The following is a 21766-nucleotide window of genomic DNA, read 5'->3' on the forward strand; positions in this document are numbered from 1 at the left end:
AGTTAATTTTCTATTTCAAATGGACCTTTTCTTATGAGAGAAAGGCATGGTTATTTGCCATTCATGGGGAATGGGCAGGGCCATTTATTATTTTGCACATGAATTGCTGGGTGTAGCAGTGAGTTCTTGGAATCAATCAGAGAATGCAGTGGCAGGGAGTTTTCCAAATGTGCGCAGGCTACAGGTAGTATAATATTTAAAAGATTAAATACTTTTAAATGTTAATTTGTTCTTATTTTGACTTCATTCTCTAAATTAGATTTAATTATTGGCAAAAATCAAAATTAAAAGAGATTGTGAAAAAAAATAAGCAAAAAAAATCATGAAAAAAAGATGCAAAAAAACATGAAAAAAAAACCTCATTATTACATATTTGGTCAGTAATATTCTCTATACCTATTTATATACATTATCTGATTCAATTTCATCAACTTCAAAATTAGAAATTCAGAAATTTATTAAATTTTGGCTTTTGTAAGATGAAATAAGACAACCTGAAGCTAATAGGTGCAAACTTTTAATCTGATTTTCAAAGCTATTTTCCGATCATCATTTTTACAAACTGTATCTACAATTAATTAGCAACAGATATGTATGGCACCTACATGAATATTTCTAGACCATTCATATATACATGAACACATTATTTAAATGACTTTCAAAACATATATAAGTAATATATGTGTAGGCTCTTTCCAGAGGAAGCCTATGCATGAAAATTATATATATGTGTACTCCACACATGATAAACATCTCTAGTGGACACTTTATATCCTCTTCTCATGACAGAATATTCAACTTGAGTAGCATAGCTCTGGCAATGGACCAGTTCATTACACTGGAGAGGTAAGTTCTGAATATGTGTTACTTTCCCACAGACATCTGTTCAAAATTTATTTCCCTTTGTGCTTGTATTTGGCCAGGCCACGTGGGGGAGGGGAACTAGTCATTTTCTCTGGGCTCAGATATTGTGGAGGCCCAGAATTGGAGTCCAGGCCCATACTGCAAGAGGCAGGCTGACTCAATGAGGCTCTTTGTCCCAAGGCCTATACTGGCTCACAATGCCCTCCCACACTTGATATAATCGTTATTTCTCTCTCTCTTTCTCTCTCTTCCCCCCCCCCACCCACACTTTTGTTATCTAAATTTTCTCATTTTCATCAGATGTCTGCTTCCTAGAAGAGCAGGATACATCACTTCAAAATGATAAAATGAGATTCTGATGGCAGAAAAATTTAGTTTGTTTCAATAATTTATACACTAATATAAAACACTGAAAATTTCAGAAGATGAAATTAAATGTCATTTATCAAATACACATGCTGATAAAGTTATACAAAAACCTAATTATCAGTCCTCTATGACTTGACAGACAAGCAAGCATAATAATGAAAGTGGCTCTTTCTGGTGAAATTAGCATTAGCATTAATAGAGGCACATGATGCAAGAAAGCAAGCTTATAGAGCATCAGCCAAAAAAAAAAAAAAAAATCCTTCCCATTTCACTGATCCATTCATTCCAAATGTTTGTCTAGTTCTGCCTTGAATTTATTTAAGCTAGCAACTTCCGCAACAACAGATGGAAGTCAGTTCCAGCAATCAACCACCAGCTGGCTAAAGGCAAACTTCCACACATCTATTCTGCAACTGTCTTTCCTCAGTTTGAATCTATGCCCCCCTCAGGTTCTCAATCTGAGCAAGCAGAAGTATCCTTCAGCATTGAGCCTGCTCAAACTATTCAAGGCCTTATACACCTCAGTCAGATCACCTCGCAGGTGCTTAGTCTCCAGAAGCTGCAATTTGCAGAACTTAAGCCTTTTTTCATAAGAGCACTCTTTGTTCTCTTCACCAGTCTTGTTGCCCTTCTCTGTACTCATTTTAGCAACTCTGCAAAAATTAGTACAGAGAAGGGCAACAAGACTGATTCTAGCAACTCTGCATCCTTCCTAAAATGAGGTTTCCAGACCTGTATGCAGTATTCAAGGTGTGGCCTGACCATTGCCTAATTACCCTTGCTCACAAAATTCCTGTATATTGTTGACAAGACCCCATGACCTACTCTGGCAGCCTGTCTACACTGTCAGAAAACTACATATCTGACTGCACAATTACCCCCAGGTCTCTTTCATTCTCCACTACCCTGAGAGTAATACCACCCAGTTGGTACATTTCTCTGGGGTTACTGCTACCCATATGCAGTACTTTACATTTGTCAATGTTAAACTTCAGTTACCACTTCTCAGCCCATCTTCACAACTTTTCCAGATCCTATTGCAGCAGCATACTGTCATTACTGTTGTTAACAATGATGCAAACCATTGTATCATCTACAAACTTTGACATTAAGCTTGATATACCTTCATCAATATCATTGATAAACATACAAAATAACAATGGGCCCAACACCGAAACCCTGAGGGACTTCACTTATAACATTAGTCCAACATTAGAAGAGTCAATTTATTACCAGTCTCTGTCTTCTCCCACTCAGCTATTCTTTTATCCATTGTAGCAACTTGCCCTTAATGCCATACTGCTCCAATTTGTAGAATAGTCTTCCATGTGCAACAGTGTCAAAAGCTTGCCTGAAATCCAAGTATATGATATCAAAATTATTTTTTGCATCCAGTTCCTTTGTGACCACATCATAGTATCCAGTCAAATTGTTCAGACAAGATTTCCCCTCGACAAAGCCATGCTGTCTGAATTATTACTGCTGTCTTGTCTAAATTATCCTGCAATGCTTCTTTAACCAGTGACTCCATTATTTTCCCTGGAACAGAAGTCAAACTAACAGGTCTTTAATTACTCGTGTCATCCTTTGATCTCCCTTTGTAAATTGGAGATATGTTTGCACATCTCCAGTTCGTGGTGACTTCCCCCCTAGCCCAAGGATGCTCTCATAATTATGACTAAGGGTTTACTTACTTCCTTTGCCACCTCCTTTAATATAACTGAATAGATCCCATCTACCCCAGGTGCCTTTCTTATGTTTAACTTCAACAGTGTCTTCTCCACTTTGCTCTCAGTTATTACAAAATCATTTAACTTCCGGTTCAAGTTTGATAAACATCTGGTTCTCTCCTCCTCGAATAACTCCTCATGTATGAATATAGATGAAAAATACTCATTTAGTTTGGTACCTATCTGAGAATGATTATCTACAGTCAAGCCATTGATCAAGCAGACCAATCTGGTTCATCCCCTTCCTTTTAGAGTTTATATAAGTAAAGAAGTTTTTACTGTTTTTCTTTGCATCCTTTGCCAAAGATTTTTCATAATCTGCCTTTGCTTGCCTAACCTCCTTTGTGATTTAATTAAAGACTAGCTCGTGTCTTCCATAGGATTCTGTGTCACCTGAAAATTTATGGGCATCCTATGCATTTTTCTTCTCTGTCACGAGTCTCATTAGTTCCTCTGACATCCATTTGGGCCTAAACCTAGAGCAGTATTTCTTAGTTGGAACAAAAAGCCTAAGCCTAGTAGCTTCCATAATTACTTCCTTGAATGCTTCCCATTTAGAATTTGCTGTTGGTAACATCATCAGTTGGACCCACTGTATAGAACCTAAAAAGTCTCTGAGACCACTGTAGTCGTCTTTACAAAAGCAAAAACCCTTCCCTTTCTGCCCAGGTTGCACATCACATCTTCACCAATGATCATAGAAAATGGGGAGTTCATGTAATTAGAATCTTTGCCAACCTGCTGCTGACCCACAGTTCTTTAAGTAAATTCCACATCAGTACACTGTAATCACTGCTACCTAGTAGTTCCTTTATCTGTAAATTCTTAATGCATGAATAATCACTGCTGATAATGAGATCGAGAGTGTTACTGTTGCCTGTCTAACATGAACAATCATCCAATAAATCCACTAGTGTGCGAGTGACCAATCCACAAGTTCCAGTCTATATCTGGGAAGTTAAAATCCCCATTGATTGGAATGGAAACACACCATTAATTGGAATGGAAACACACATCCTATGCTTACCCTGACTGCAGAAGAATTCCATTCCATAGTCCATTAGACTATTTAGCCCATCTACCTGACCATGTATTTTATTCAGGTTGTTCCATCAGCATTGTTATTGCTCCATTTGTAACAAGACTTGTCTTCACTTAAAAACCTGTAGTGCAAAATTTTGACATTCAGGAACCAGTGCTTCTGCATTGGATGCTCCACCAGTCAGTTCCACTCATAGATTCTGGTACTCATGGCACCTATACAGAACACATACCTAGTCATCTTTTTCTCCACAAGTACACATGAACATCTGAAATCCCTAATTGATTTAATTTTTCAAAGGACCCATGTCCTGTAATCAGGAATGTTGACTGGAGATTTGGGTGAAACCAACTTAGCATACCTTTCCCAAACTGTTTAATAATTGGAAGAAACTGTTTGGTTATTAAACCCTTGGTGCAATTGTTTCATCTGTCTTGCCACCAACCAACAAGCAGAGTTCACAACTGTTTTCTCTCCTCATTATAACTACCATCACAATAAATCTCAATAGATATCCACTCATGTGGCTGTCTACACTGCAAATAGAAGGAACTTGACTTAAATACTAAGTTCAGATCCAGTGGCAGCTGTTCTGTTACAACCCGCAAGGCTTCATTTGACGCAATCTTACAGGCCATACTAAGGTGCAAAAATATTACCCGTTGAATTGCAAATATCTTCCTAACATTTGCATTTGCAATGCATAATCTAGCCAGACATGTGACCCATAGCTTACAATTGGCAAGAAAATACAGTCACAAAATAGATTCAATGTCTGGCCTTTTATCCCTACTCCTTCCTAGTTACATGTGCAATCATACCAACAAATTTACATATCATCTCAGCAATGTAATTGATGTGTTAGACAAACTGTAAGTGCCTATCAATCTTAAGTCCTAGGTACTTGATCATCTCAAGAACTGCAGACTGACTCCATCTATTCAAATTTGTGGGTTTCTTGTAATATACAGATGTCCTTTTAACAACAGAGTTTTACACTTTGCTGTGGACATTCTGAGCCTGTGCAATCTTAAGTCCTAGGTACTTGATCATCTCAAGAACTGCAGACTGACTCCATCTATTCAAATTTGTGGGTTTCTTGTAATATACAGATGTCCTTTTAACAACAGGGTTTTACTCTTTGCTGTGGACACCCTGAGCCTGTGCAATCACCAGTTACTCAACTTCGATACAATGAAGTGTGATTGCTCCTCTAATTGGAGCCTCGAATCACCTTCCACCGGAAAAACAATGTCATCAGCATATGCCATCATAATGATGTTGCTGTGTTCAAATTTTAACCAATCATTTAGGACTGAATTCGACTGTGAATAGCCTCTTACAACTTTTCTGCTACTCCCTCAAGCTGATTTGACTGTAACAGATCTGTCACAGAAGTAACCTCTTATACTGCAATAATTACACTCAAACACCAGCCAAGTGATTAAAATTTTACTATAAAATAAAATAAAATACAAAAATAAAATATAATAAAATACTATGATACAAATATCGGGAGACTAAACTATTACAATAAAATAAAATAAGTTATGATAAAAAAAAAAAAAAAATGCTAAAATCGTTAAAATTTACTAAAATACCGAAGCTTTCCGAGACTGCTGTCAAACGGAACCAGTCATCCCGTCTGAGGACAACCTCCTCAAACAGGGGGTGTAAATGCATACCTCTGTTCCTGTTAATAGTATTATGACTGGATGAACCGATTCGCAAGCTCTCGAGCCACTTGCATTCCCAAAATCCATGGGCATGGTCAGTAATGACTGCGTCCTCAGGGGAGATCCAATGTTGCTTCTCCCAGAAATGCTCTGCCACAGCAGACCTCGCATAGTTTGCAGTCTTAATAGTGGTCACGTGCTCTTCCAGACAGTCTTTTAAACGCCGCCCCATCTCCCCCACACAACACTCCTCACAATCCGGGCACTTGATTTGATAGACCACACTACTAGTAGAGTCTTGGGTTACGGGATCTTTGACTTGAGACACCACTGTGTGCAACCTCCGTCCTGGAAGTTGCAGACAGCGGGTCTGACACTCCCGCAATGCCCGTACAACGTGTTCTGAAAGGTCCGGATAGTAAGGAATGTATGTGGTAGCCACAGGGGCAGGCGACTCCCTACGATTGGACTCTACCCTATTAGTATATTTGTCTAAGACCCTCTAGGGGTATCCACACTTGCTGAGATCTGCCGTGACTCTACAAATTTTGATTTCTTTATCCTCGGGGGTACTACAGTGGTCCACACCCTATTCAACAACGCCCTGGCTACACTATTCTTATGTTGATAAGCCTGTGCCAATAATAGTGTAGCCAGGGCATTGTTGAATAGGGTGTGGACCCACTGTAGTACCCCCGAGGATAAAGAAATCGAAATTTGTACAGTCACGGCAGACCTCAGCAAGTGTGGGTACCCCTCGAGGGTCTTAAACAAATATACTAATAGAGTCCAATCATAGGGAATTGCCTGCCCCTGTGGCTACTGCATACATTCCTTACTACCCGGGCCTTTCAGAACGTGTTGTACGGGCATTGTGGGAGTGTCAGACCCGCTGTGTGCAACTTCCGGGACGGAGGTTGCACACAGTGGTGTCTCAAGTCAAAGATCCCGTAACCCAAGACTCTACTAGTAGTGTGGTCTATCAGATCAAGTGCCTGGATTGTGAGGAGTGTTATGTGGGGGAGACAGGGCAGCATTTAAAAGACCATCTGGGGGAGCACATGACCACTATTAAGACTGCAAACTATGCGAGGTCTGCTGTGGCAGAGCATTTCTGGGAGAAGCAACATTGGATCTCCCCTGAGGATGCGGTCATTACTGACCGTGCCCATGGATTTTGGGAATGCAAGTGGCTTGAGAGCTTGCAAATCGGTTCATCCAGTCATAATACTATTAACAGGGACAGGGGTATGAATTTCCCCCCTGTTTGAGGCGGTTGTCCTCAGATGGGATGACCGATTCCATTTGACACGCTCCCAAGCCACTTCCGTTTCCGATGCGCATGTGAGGAATGCCGACCATGTGCCTGGTGAATCACGTGTTTGAATGCTATGGGCCTGCTACTTAAGGATGTGTCACTGCAGTAATAGTACACTGTTGAAGAAGGAGACAGCAGTCTCCGAAAGCTTCGGTATTTTAGTAAATTTTAACAATTTTAGCATTGTTTTTAATTGTTTTATATTGTAACTTATTTTATTTTATTGTACTAGTTTAGTCTCCCGATATTTGTATCATAGTATTTTTTTATATTTTATTTTTTTATTGTATTTTATTTTATAGTAAAATTTTAATCACTTGGCTGGTGTTTGTTTGTAATTATTGCAGTATGGAATTTCCCAGCCCCATAGGCCTGTTTGAAGATGTAATCTCTTATAACAGAGTGGATCTGTAGTGTGCATTTTACCTTAGGTAATACCATAAGAACACTGTTCCAGTCAATGCTGTTAAATGGCCCAGCAAAGTCTACAAAGATACCCAAACAGCATTTCAATTTGCAGTGCTGTACAAATTCCACCAACTTTCCCAATGCATCATTAGTCCCTCTCCCTGCTATAAACTCATATTGTTTTTCAGACCACTCACATTTTTCTCTAATGCACACCATAATTCTTCCTGCCAGCAATCTTTCATACATTTTTCATACAACAATGCAATAGGATGATATGAATCTGCCCTGTCTTTTGGATTCAATGGCTATTTTAGCAGAAGTTTTAATAGTGCTTCCATCCATGGTGGTGGAAATACTCTATCCCTGAGGCAAGCATTAAAAAAACTTAACAGTTGGTCTGGTATCACCTTAAAATTCTTAAAATTTATGACTTCACCCTTAATGAATCCATTCCTGGGCATTTAATGTTCTTGATTGTTTATACTACAGTATCTAACTTCTGGTGCAGCTTCCATCTGGAAGCTGCACTCTTCTCCACTGATCTTGTAACTTTCAGAATAAAGAAAGAAATTTTGAAATGTGCCATTTTAAACTATTTCTTGCCTTTTTTTTTTGAAAATTACTGAGTGGCAACCAGCATACTACAACACATCTATGGGCATAACATTTTTATTTGACATTAACAATTACTTTCAGCAGGAGCACATATACCTTTCTCTTTCACATTAACAATTCATATGAAAAAGCATGTATGTGTCCACAATATGAGTATTTCTTCTTTATTGCAGAAGAAATCATATTCTTTTGTTCTTCAGTTATGCTATACATAAATGAAGAACATAAAAGAATATGTTCTTATGTTTTGTTCTTCAGTTATACTACATATAATTGAAGAACAAAATTTCAAAAAGGTTCTGTTCATCTACATTTCTGGTATTTATTTATGAATTTGGTTATGTTGATTCGGAATATGAACTTAGTTTTTTGAGAGCATCAATGGTTTACCCAGAAAGGAAAACTATTGATGAGTAAATGGTGAGTAAAGAAAAGTAAATATGCAATAACAATGTATCAGACTTATTGAAAATGCTAAACTTATGTACAGAATAGAGTATTAATATTAATGTTTGCTACAAGTAAACAGAAAGCTAAAAAAAAATTACAAATTAAAAAGTAGAAGCCCTTCTACTTTTTAATTTGATTGCTTAAAAGATTGCTTAAAAATGTACATTTGAAAGACTTTATTTTTTATAGTCAACATGATCCTCCTGAACGAAGGCCCACATATGGTGGGCCTTCGTTCAGGAGGATCATGTTAGTTTCTTTCCACCCTTCCTTGGCATCTTTCCTCCATTGACAGCATGCCTTGTGGAATCCCTCCCTATGCCCTTCACTAACATCACCCAGATCTGGTGTAAAAAATTCCAGTTGAGAGTGCAAGTAATGGAGCTTGATTGACATTCTGCATCCTGTTTGTCCATAATTTTCAGTCAACTTGTCAACTGGTTCTTTGAAATTTTGACTCTTAACATTATCAAGAAAGCTATTCACCACAAGGCAAAATGACCACCAGGAATTTTGCTCAGCAACAGTCATTTTGTCTTCCATTTCTTAACTTGAGAACCAATAAATATGCTACCTTCCACTTTTGCATTAATATTTTTGTAAACATAGACTGTACATTGTAAAAGGTGTTACAATGAGGGTCCAGTCTTTTAACAAATTTCTGACTATTCCCTACCTGATATGGTACTGGAAGCAAAACTTTGTTTCTCTGAACCAAGGGATCATTTACTGCATTATGTGTGCCATGCTGCCACTCAGTCCTGGCAGACAGTTCACTTCTTTTGTAGTATTGATCTACTGCTCTACACTGCTGTCTCAGAAGCAGAGAAAGCAAGAGAACTTTAGTAAATGCTTGCAAACCCAAAAGGAACAACAGATGTCATCAATACTGGTCACATTTGATCTTCTCTAATATATGTTTCACATTTCTATAGTCTTCTTTAATATGAGCAGAGTGTGTACAACAGGAATTGATTGGTCTATATTCCCATTATGAAGCAATACAGTTTCCAAACTTTTGCTTGAACTGTATATGAAAAGATACCATTCTTCTGATTGTGTCCAGTACCGATTTCTTCATAAATACCTATCAAATCAAAACAATAACAGCACAGTGATTCTGCAGAAATTTAAAAATTGTATAAGTGACATGTATTTTTTTTTATGCACAAACCTTGTATTAGCATTAGTAGAGGCATATGATGCAAGAAAGCAAGTTTATGCAGCATCAGCCAAAAAAAAAAAAAAAAAACTCACTCCCATTTCACCCCTCCGTTTGTTCGAAATACCTGTCCAGCTCAGCCTTAAATTTATTTAGGCTATCAACTTCCACAACAAGGGATGGAAGTCTGTTCCACCAACCAACTACCTGCTGGCTAAAGGCAAATTTCCGCACATCTGTCTTTCCTCAATTTGAATTTATGCCCTCTCAGGTGATTATTCTGAGCAAGAGGAAGAATCCCATCAGCATTGAGCATGCTCAAACCATTCAAGGCTTTATAAACCTCAATCAGATCAACTCGCCGGTGCCTAGTCTCCAGACACTGTAATTTGCAAAACTTAAACCTTTCTTCGTAAGAACAACCCTTTGTTCCATTCACTAATCTTGTTGTCCTTCTCTGTACTCGTTCCAGCAGTTCTACATCCTTCTTGAAATGAGATCTCCAGATCTGTATACAGTACTCAAGGTGTGGCCTGACCATTGCCTTATACAAGGGAATAATCACCTCCTTATCCCTGCTGAGAATCAGTAGATTCCAGTGAGATGTCAAAATTTCTACAATGGATTTGTTTAGGCCCAAATTCCTCAAAAATAAGTCTAAAATTCTTGTTGATTAGGGACATGTGGCCCTTCACTTGAACAGGCTTCTCAGCTGTAATCTCAATTATCCTGTTCACCAGATTTATCATCCAACTCTGGAAGGTGAATTGGGAGTTGGCAGGTCTTCATGTGTCACAGGGGAGCAACAGAGAATGATACTCTCTTGGAGAGTCTGGGTGCGAGGTTGGCCTGTGCGGACGTTGCTCCTTAAAGCTCTTGAAACAGAGAAGTTTTTCCTGATTTATTTTCTGCTTTATTAGTTTAAATTGTCATATTAACTTATTTTCTAGAGTAGCTTTATATTCCTAGTTACGATACTTAGTTTAAAGTTTAACTTAGACAGATTTTGTAGATATTACTTAGTATCGGTAACGGTATCAAATCCACGTGTCACAAATTGAACGAGAGGTCTTTTTTTTTTTTTTTTTTAACCAAATTTAGTCGATTTATTAACCAATTGTTATATCAAATTATCTTCTATAAGTAGATTATAGACCTAGTTAGGATCCTTAGTTTATTCTAAATTGAGATAGCGAGATTTGGAAGCTAATCAATACTTACGAGTCCGTAGAAATACCGTTCGTGAATTCCCACCATTTTTACACGATAGCATAAGCTTAGTGCAATATAGTGCATAATATAATATTGTCAATTAATCAGTAAATCTATTAATCTTGATAAACTTTATTGTCAATTAAATTGTATTTTTAACTCTATATATATATAACGACTTAATCGTAACAAATAATTAATACATAACTATAGTGGTACACGTGATACGGAAGTTGTATAAAGGGAACTCGTAGAAAACACTAGATACCGAAAAAATATATATATAACATAACTGTTTTGGGATATAACTTAAGGATTTAATTTTTGTTTTGAATTTTATTGAATTAAATCGGAATCATGACTCTGACTAGACCAGTAAAGCAAAAGGCTCAAGCTAATGGGAGTGCTGTGGTTCAGGGGAGAACTGAGGGGGGCAGTTGCCCTCTGAATCACAGTCTTTTAAATTGCACTGTTTGCTTGATGTATGCGGAGCAGTCGGGTATGGGACATGATACTGCCAAGGGGGATGTCTTTGTGTGTGCACGATGTAAGGAGTGCAAGGAAATCAGGCGACAACTCAGCGTTGTTATGGGCCTTTATGAGAGCTTGAAGGACAGGGTGGATGCCCTCGAAGGAAATAAATTGAGGGGCCCATCAAGCTCTCAGCTGCCCACATCAACGGCAGAGCTTGCACTTGGTCATCAGGCAACACAGAGGCAGCCCCCTAGGCAGAATGCGCTGGTCCCACAGGAACTAGTAGTTGTTGGTGACTCTATTGTCAGGGAAACGGGGAACATGCTTTGTAAAAAGGATAGGTGGAATAGGACCAGGGTATGTCTGCCAGGGGCAAAGGTTGATGACGTTGTAGAGCGGATATCATCTTTTAAGGGCACAAAAGGTGATATAGTTGTACACGTTGGCACTAATGATATTAAGAGTAGGAGACTGGCGGATTTACTTAGCAAGTACAGGTCACTGTTGAAAAAAAGCCGTGAATTAGGGTTGAACTTGAAAGTGTCTGCAATTCTGCCCAGACACGATAGGAGGGAGTATATGATGAGAGCCTTGTCGATCAATTCGGCCCTGGAGGGATTGTGCAAGGCTCAAGGGGTAGAATTTTTTTCAGTCTGGACTGTACTTGTTAACAGGAGAGATTGCTTCTACAGGGATGGGATACACTTAAATAGAAAGGGTGCAAGAATTTTTGCTGATGCTGTCGAGGCAGTGTTAGGTGGGTCAGAAAACTGCTAGTTGGGGAGGATACAAGGACTAATAGATTAACAGTAGCCACTGGCAGAGGTGGAAGTGATTCTTGCACTGCTTCTATTGAAATGAGCAGAAGCCTGGAAAACAAGATGCAGGATATTTCAGAGACTGCTGGTAGTCATTGCGGTACAAGTAAACACATGGGTTGTGTTACGGTAGCTAAGAATAGAAACAGGTGCATGTATACCTGCGTGTACACCAATGCTAGGAGTTTGGTAAATAAATTTGATGAATTTGAGGTATTGCTCAAAACATCAAAGGCAGATATTGTTGGGATATCAGAGACGTGGTGTCACACAGATATAAGTAATGCAAAACTGGAATTTGGGGAATACAATGTGTATAGAAAGGATAGACAGGACAGGAGGGGAGGAGGGGTTATGCTATTAATTAAGAAACACATAAAGTCCAAGGAAGTGAAGCCACTCGACATTTATGGACAGGGCAGTGTCGAGTCAGTTTGGTGTGACATAAGCATAGGGAAATCAAAATTGAGAGTAGGAGTGTGCTATAGGCCTAATGACTCTGATGAGTATAATAAGATATTGTACAGGGAAATAGAGTGGGCCAGTAAATCAGAGAGTCTTATAATGGGGGATTTTAATTTCCCAGATATTGACTGGAATTTGTGGCTTTTGTGGATTTATTGGATGATTGTTTTCTACATCAGCATGTTCGTGAGGCAACAAGAGGGAGCAATACTCTTGATCTGATTATCAGTAGTGATTCTTCATGCATTAAGAATCTGCAGATAAATGAAACACTAGGTGGCAGTGATCACAGTGTTTGAAGTGGGATTTACTCAAGGAGGTAACTACCATCAGAGGTAAAGGGAAGGGTTTTTGTTTTCGTAAAGGCGACTATGATGGTCTGAGACAGTATTTAAATTCTATACAGTGGGACCAACTGATGTTGTTACCAACAGCAAACTCAAAATGGGAAGCATTCAAGGAACTAATCTTGGAGGCTACCAGGCTTTACATACCAACTAAGAAATATTGTTCAAGGTTTAGGCCTAAATGGTTGTCAGATGAATTAATGAGACATGTGGCAGAGAAGAAAAATGCATGGGATACATACAAATTAATGGGTGACATGGAAGCCTATGATAGATATAAGTTGGTCTGTAACCAAGTCACAAAGGAGATTAGGCAGGCAAAGGCAGACTACGAAAAATCCTTGGCAAAGGATGCAAAGAAAAACAGAAAAGAGTTCTTTACATATTTGAACTCGAGAAGGAAAGGGATGAATCAGATTGGTCCACTGGATATTGATGGTTCAACAGTTGAGGATCCTGCTCAGGTGGCTAACAATCTAAACGAGTATTTTGCATCTACATTCATGCATGAGGAGTTATTCAGGAAGGAGAATGATGTAGGTAAAGTAAACATTGGCAGTGAGCCGGATTATTTTGTAATAACTGAGAGGAAAGTGGAGGAGAGATTGTTGAGGATAAACATAAAAAAGGCACCTGGGGTGGATGGGATCTATCCAGTTATATTAAAGGAGGCAGCAAAGGAAGTATGCAAACCCCTAGCCATAATTATGAGAGCTTCTTTGGACTCAGGGGAGGTACCCATAGACTGGAGATGTGCAAATGTAACCCCAATTCACAAAGGAGGATCAAAGGCTGACACAAGTAATTATAGACCTGTTAGTTTAACTTCTGTTCCAGGTAAATTAATGGAGGCACTGGTTAAAGAAGCACTGCAGGATCATCTAGACAAGAATTCAGTTATAGCTCAGACGCAGCATGGTTTTGTTAAGGGCAGGTCTTGCCTGACCAATTTGATTGGATACTATGATGTAGTCACAAAAGAACTGGATGCAGGGAATAACTTTGATATTATATATTTGGATCTTAGAAAGGCTTTTGATACTGTTGCACATGGAAGACTGCTGCACAAATTGGAGCAGTGTGGCATTGGAGGCAAATTGCTGCTATGGATAAGGGGTTTGTTGGGTGGCAGAAGACAGAGAGTGGTAATCAATGGACACTGCTCAACGTGGACTAATGTTATTAGTGGAGTTCCTCAAGGTTCAGTGTTGGGTCCGTTGTTGTTTTCGGTGTTTATGAATGATATTGATGATGGGATATCAAGTTTAATGTCCAAGTTTGCAGATGATACAAAGGTTGGCAGGGTCGTTAAGGACACTAGTGACGCTATGCTGCTGCAACAGGATCTGGAAAGGTTGAACAGATGGGCTGAGAGGTGGCAAATGAAGTTTAACATTGACAAATGTAAAGTACTACATATGGGAAACAGTAACCCCAGAGCAACGTATCAACTCTGCGGTACTACACTGACAGTGGTGGAGAATGAAAAGGACCTGGGGGTAATTGTGCAGGCAGATATGAAGTTCTCTGAGCAGTGCAGACGAGCTGCAAGAGTAGCTCATGGTGTCTTGTCAATGATATACAGGAATTTTTCTAGCAGGGATAAGGAGGTGATTATTCCCTTGTATAAGGCAATGGTTAGGCCACATCTTGAGTACTGTATACAGGTCTGGAGGCCTCATTTCAAGAAGGATGTAGAACTGCTGGAACGGGTACAGAGAAGGGCAACAAGATTAGTGAATGGAACAAAGGGTTGCTCTTACGAAGAAAGGCTTAAGTTTTGCAAATTACAGAGTCTGGAGACTAGGCACCGGTGAGGTGATCTGATAGAGGTGTATAAGGATTTGAATGGTTTGAGCATGCTCAATGCCAATGGGATTCTTCATCTTGCTCAGAATAATCACCTCAGAGGGCATAAATTCAAATTGAGGAAGGACGGATGTCGGATAGATGTGCGGAAATTTGCCTTTGTCCACCGGGTGGTTGGTTGGTGGAACCGACTTCCATCACTTGTTGTAGAAGTTGATAGCCTAAACAAATTTAAAGCTCAACTGGACAGGTATTTCGAATGAACAGAGGGGTGAAATGGGAGTGGGGTTTTTTTTTTTTTGGCTGATGCTGAATAAGCTTGCTTTCTTCCATCATATGCCTCTACTAATGCTAATGCTAATATGCTACAGTTGGGATACACTACAGCTTTTCAATCTACATGCTATTTAAACTTTGCTATTTAAATATTTAGCATTAGCATTAGCAAAGGCAGGTGATGCAAGAAAGCAAGCTTATATAGCATCAGCTAAAAAAAAAAAAAAACCCTTATTTAACCCATCCACTCTCTCCAAATGTTTGTCAAGTTCTGCCTTGAATCTATTTAAGCTATCAACTTCTACAATGACAGATGGAAGTTTGTTCCACCAATCAACCACACACTGGTTGATTGGTAGAACAAAATTTGGCTAAATTCAAACTTCCACATGTCTATCCTACAACTGTCTTTCCTCAGTTTGAATATATGCCCTCTCAGGTGATTATTCTGAGCAAGAGGAAGAATCCCATCAGCATTAAGCATGTTCAAACCATTCAAGGCTTCATACCCCTCAATCAGATCACCTCGCAGGTGCCTAGTCTCCAGACACTGTAATTTGCAAAAATTAAGCCTTTCTTCACAAGAGCAACCCTTTGTTCCATTCACTAATCTTGTTGCCCTTCTCTGTACTCATTCCAACAGCTCTACATCCTTCTTAAAATGAGGCCTCCAGACCTGTATACAGTGCTCAAGGTGTGGTCTGACCATTGCCTTATACGAGGGGATAATCACTTCCTTATTCCTGTTAGAAAAATTCCTGTATATCATTGAAAAGACACCATGAGCTACTCTTGTAGCCCGTCTGCACTGTCAGAGAACTTCATATCTGCCCGCATAATTACCCCCAGGTCCTCTTCATTCTCTACCACTGTCAGTGTGGTACCACAGAGGTGATACATTACTCTGGGATTACTGCTTCCCATAGGTAGAACTTTATATTTGTCAATGTTAAACTTCATTTTCCACCTCTTAACCCATCTGCTCAACTTTTTTAGCTCCTGTTGCACCATTGTACTGTCATTAGTGTCATTAACAATCCTGCCAACCTAGGTATTTTCTGCAAACTTAGACTTTAAGCCTGATATACCATCATCAATATCATTTATAAATACAGAAAACAACAATGGACCCAACACTGAACCCTGAGGTACTCCACTAATAACATTAGTCGACGACGAGCAGTGTCCATTAATTACCACTCTCTGTCTTCTGCCACTCAACCATCCCTTTATCCATAGCAACAATTTGCCACCAATGCCACACTGCTCCAATTTTTGCAGCAGTCTTCCATGTGCAACAGTATCAAAAGCCTTTCTAAGATCCAAATATATAATATCAAAGTTATTCCCTGCATCCAATTCTTTTGTGACTACATCATAGTATCCAATCAAATTAATCAGACGAGACTTCCCCTTAACAAACCCATGCTGTGTCAGAGCTATAAATGAAGTCTTGTCTAAATGATCCTGCAATGTTTCTTTAACCAGTGCCTCCATTAATTTCCCTGGAACAGAAGTTAAACGAACAGGTCTGTAATTACCTGTGTCTCCCTTTGATCCTCCTTTGTGGATTGGGGTCACATTTGCACATCTCCAGTCCAATGGGTACCTCCCCTGCATCCAGGGAAGCTCATAATTATGGCTAAGGGTTTGCTTACTTCCTTTGCAGCCTCCTTTAATATAACTGGATAGATTTCATCCACCCCAGGTGCCTTTCTTGTGTTTATCTTCAACAATTTCTCCTCCACTTTACTGTCAGTTATTACAAGATTATCTAGCTTACTGCCAGAGTTGAATACATCTCCCTGAATAACTCCTCCTCATGTGTGAATATCAATGCAAAATATTCATTTAGTTTGTTACCTACCTGAGCAAGATCATCAACAGTTGAACCATTGATATCAAGTGGACAAATCATCCCCTTCCTTGTAGAGTTTACACAAGTAAAGAACTCTTTGCTGTTTTTCTTTGCATCCTTTGCCAAAGATTTCTCGTAATATGCTTTTGCCTGCCTAACCTCCTTTGTAACTTGGTTACAGACCAGCTTATATCTATCATAGGCTTCTGTGTCATGTGTTAATTTATATGTATCCCATGCATTTTTCTTCTCTGTCACATGTCTAATTAGTTCATCTGACATCCATTTAGGCCTAAATCTTGAACAATATTTCTTTGTTGGTATGAAAAGCCTAGTAGCTTCCAAGATTAATTCTTTGAATGCTTCCCATTTTGAATTTACTGTTAGTAACATTATCAGTTGGTTCCACCGTATAGAATTTAAATACTGTCTCAGAACACTGTAGTCACCTTTTAGGAAGCAAAACTCTTCCCTTTACCCTTGATGGTAGTTATGTCTTTGAGTAAATCCCACTTCAGCACACTGTGATCACTGTCACCTAATGGTTCCTTTATCTGCAGATTCTTGATGCATGAAGAATCACTACTGAAAATCAGATCAAGAGTATTATTCCCTCTAGTTGCCTACCGAACATGCTGCTGCTGTAGAAAACAATCATCTAATAAATCCACAAAAGCCTTGCTAGTGTGTGAGTGACCAACCCATGAATTCCAGTCAATATCCTGGAAATTAAAATCCCCCACTATAAGACACACACTAATTTACTGGCCCACTCTATTTCTCTGCACAATTGCTCATTATACTCATCAGATTCATTAGGCCTATAACACACACCTACTCTCATTTTTCATTTCCCAGTGCTTATGTCACACCAAACAAACTCAGCATTGCATTGTCCCCCCACATCAATTGGATGCACTTCCTTAGATTTTATGTGTTTCTTAACTAACAGCATAATCCCTCACCCTTCCTGTCCTGTGTAACTTTTCTGTACACATTGTACTCCCCAAATTCTAGTTCTGCACTGCTTATGACTGTGTGACACCATGTCTCTGATATCCCAACAATATCTGCCTTTGATGTCTTGACTAGGACTATTATAATCATACAAAAGCAGCAGTCATCATAATTGTTTGTAGGTTCCCTCTCTACAACACTTAAGACTACCACAAAACCATCTCACAACTGCCACAACAGGAATGTAGTATCCACCAACTTGTTTTGATTATCCATAGACATTCCACAATAGCCGTCAAATGCATTGCAAAACTTGATGACACCAATAATATTATGCTTTACCTGCTTCAGGCCATATAATATGCACAAATAAAGCAGATCAAATATCTAGATAACTCACACCTTTGTTTGGTAACCCATAGTGAACAACAACAAAAAAAAATTATTATGCTAAAGACCCTTATATATAACATGGCATGGTATGCAATTATATAAAATATAAAACTTGGCAATATCATGAAACCTTCAATTGCTACCAAAATATTGAAACTGGAGAAAAACCAATGGTAAGTTTGGATTCAGCACACAAAATGCATAGAAGAAATTGTTAAATATAAACATCAACTTCCTTTTTTTTTTTTTTTTTTTTTTTCTCATTACATAGTGAATTATGATTATTTCTATATCTTACACAAACGTTACCAGGCTTGTGAAAAAAAAAAAAAAAAATATATATATATATATATATATACTTATAACAGTGCCTCCATAGCCAAGTGGGCAGGAGCGGGAGTGCAGTAGCACACGCTCTTTGAGTAGACTGGGGGTTCAAGCCCCTGACTGCTGAATATGGTTGATCTGCCAACCTGCACTGGACCAGCGTGGCAGATTATGGTCCATTTCCCTCAGCATGAATTGTTGAGGAGGCTTCCGTCCTGCAGTGGGTTGATAATGGCTGCACTTTACTTTTTTTACATATAACAACTCTATTATAGCAATAGCAAAACCTTCAGACATGTAATATATAAGAACCAATGATACTGAATATCAAAGAATTATAAATGGGCTATCTCTCAGAGAATATCATCTCTGTACTTATTGCTCATTGATTTTCATCTTTTTTTTTTTCAGGCACTTGGATATCTTTGAGATGGTTAGAAATGAAGATGATAAAGAGCTTTCTAGGAAGTTCGATAAGGTACACATTTCTTTAATTCAGTATGTGTTGTGTGAAATTAATATAATATGCATAAACACATATGATAGTTTTCTGTGGAAACAACATTTAGAAAGACTGTTTATAACAGTTAGCAGAGTAAAAACAAGCCTGTTTATTTTGTAATTATACTAATACTAACCATTTTACTGATAACTCAGGAAATGCTAATTAATTCCATTCTGTGCAGTTTTTATTAATCAGTGAGTATGTGAACTTGGAAATTCTGCTTTGTCCAGTGATGGACTTGGACTCTATTCCTTGTGAATATACAAAGCAATAACAGTAATTACTTCTTTGTCTAGCCAGAAGGAACAGAGTCTGAGTACAGCAGTGGAGAGGTAAGATGTACTGGAAATGCAATTATGTAATACTAAAACATACTGGAAATGCAACAAATTTATTATACTTTCTGTTCTGAATTAAGATTCCTAATGGTTATGATATAGAATTAAAGTAAATAAACTATGTTATAAACTTATTATTTTAAAATACTCTCCTTTTAAGAGTGTGTAAGGGTTGGACCAATGGCAATTTACAGGTCTGGAGGCCTCATTTCAAGAAGGATGTAGAGCTGCTGGAACAAGTACAGAGAAGGGCAACAAGATTAGTGAATGGAACAAAGGGGTGCTCTTACGAAGAAAGGCTTAAGTTTTGCAAATTACAGTGTCTGGAGACTAGGCACCAGCGAGGTGATCTGATAGAGGTGTATAAAGCCTTGGATGGTTTGAGCATGCTCAATGCTGATGGGATTCTTCCTGTAGCTCAGAATAATCACCTGAGAGGGCATAAATTCAAATTGAGGAAAGACAGATGTAGGATAGACGTGCGGAAATGTGCCTTTAGCCAGCGGGTAGTTGGTTGGTGGAACAGACTTCCATCCCTTGTTGTGGAAGTTGATAGCCTAAATAAGTTTAAGGCTCAGCTGGACAGGTATTTTGAACGAACAGAGGGGTGAAGTGGAAGTGGTTTTTTTTTTTTTTTTTTGGCTGATGCTGCATAAGCTTGCTTTCTTGCATCAAATGCCTCTGCTAATGCTAATGCTAATGCTAATTTATTTTGACGCATATTGTCTATCAACAGTACCAAGAAATGTTCCATCCTCTCTGTACAGATGTCACTTTCTTCATAATTTGTTTGAAATAAATCAATGTTGCATGCCATGTTTGACACTAATGAATATTTTGAACATTTATTTCATTTTGGTTATATTGTGAACTGAAACTTAGCACACATATGAACTTATCAAAGTACATATACAACAAACTGAATAGATATTTTGCATCTATGTTCACACATAAGGAAATTTTTATAGATGGGAATGCCAGAAGTGTATCAAATTCTGACAGGGAGCTAAATGATTGTGCAATAACAGAGACAACATTGAAAGAGAAACTGCTAAAGATAAGAGTACACAGGCACCTGGAGCTGACAGGATTTATCCAATTATATTAAGATATGCAGCAAAAAAGATCAGCAGGCCTTTGGTAATAATTATGAGCGCATCACTGAACTCAGAGGAGAAACTTGAGATGCGAAAATGTCACTCCTATTCATAAGGGGCAGATCAAAGGGTGAAGGAAGTGATTGCAGATCTGTAAGCTTGACTTTTGTTGCAGAGAAAATAATGTAGTCACTGGTTAAAGAAATAATGCAGTTATACTCCAGTCACAGCATGGTTTTGTTAAATTTGCTTCTGATCTTGTGTGAGCAAACTGATTGGCCATTACAATGTAGCAATAAAAGAACTGGATGCAAAATATAATACTGACACCATATACAGTAGAACCCAGATAAGAAATTTCCACATAAGAAGTTTCCCCCTGTACTAGGTTTGGTTTCTTAAGTCCCAATTTCAATTCTATATGTTGTAATGTATTATTTTCCCCCGTGAGAAGTTTCCCAGGTAAAAAGTTTTCCCGCATAAACAGTTCATGATAAAGAATATTCAGTTTATTATTATAATGATGTTTTTCGACTTAATACGTTTTTTAAATATAGAAATTATTTATTTTTAATATTAAAAAATATTAAACAATATAAACATTTGGTAATCGAACAAGTTAGTACCAAACATCATTTTAGTTTGTAGTAAATCAAAAAGTTGATGAAATGGCATCGTTTTTGATATACATGTATCTTATATTGTGAATGCCTTCACAATGAGTTGCCCTGATATTGCAGTACCCCCAATAAGCAAATATTCAATAAGCAGATTCTCAGCAGATACCACCACCCCTGGGCGGTGGTATCTGCTGAGAATCCATTGTCAAAGCATTGCTTATTCAAGGTAGTTCAATATCAGGGCAATTCATTATAAGGCATTCACAATATGAGATATAACAGAAATGAAGCCATTTCACCTACTTCAGTGGTTTACTACAAACTAAAATGATGCTTGGCACTAACTTGTTCGATTAGTGAATTTTCGTATTCTGAGACTTTCAATGCTAATACCTTTTTAGTATAAACATTTTGACATAATGGAAGTGACATATTGCAATTGTCTTCATCAATATCCATAATTGGATATGTAGACCGTGTTAAGTTCTGTAGTAGTAGTAGTAGTATTAGTAGTAGTAGCAGTAGTAGTAGTAGCATGTGATGCAAGAAAGCAAGTGTATGAGCTTTTTTTTTTTTTTTTTTTTTATGAGAACCCCAAACACGAGAGGTATTATAACCTATAGTACTTAGTAC

At 38.2% G+C, this 21766-nt stretch overlaps 1 protein-coding gene across 3 annotated transcripts in view; it reads left to right on the forward strand.

Annotated features, from left to right (window-relative positions):
- Nucleotides 1–21766, forward strand: part of LOC150084557 (disheveled-associated activator of morphogenesis 2-like) — a 575048-nt gene that overhangs the window by 310676 nt on the left and 242606 nt on the right. For all 3 annotated transcript variants that reach the window (XM_090375315.1, XM_090375314.1, XM_090375316.1), the window contains exon 9: nt 18985–19051. In XM_090375315.1, the coding sequence (XP_090231441.1) occupies nt 18985–19051 (67 nt within the window). The remainder of the gene's footprint in view (nt 1–18984; nt 19052–21766) is intronic.

The sequence above is a fragment of the Mastigoproctus giganteus genome, chromosome 6 (assembly GCF_048544385.1).
Source record: "Mastigoproctus giganteus isolate SK-2022 chromosome 6, ASM4854438v1, whole genome shotgun sequence".
Taxonomy (NCBI): Eukaryota; Metazoa; Arthropoda; class Arachnida; order Uropygi; family Thelyphonidae; genus Mastigoproctus; species Mastigoproctus giganteus.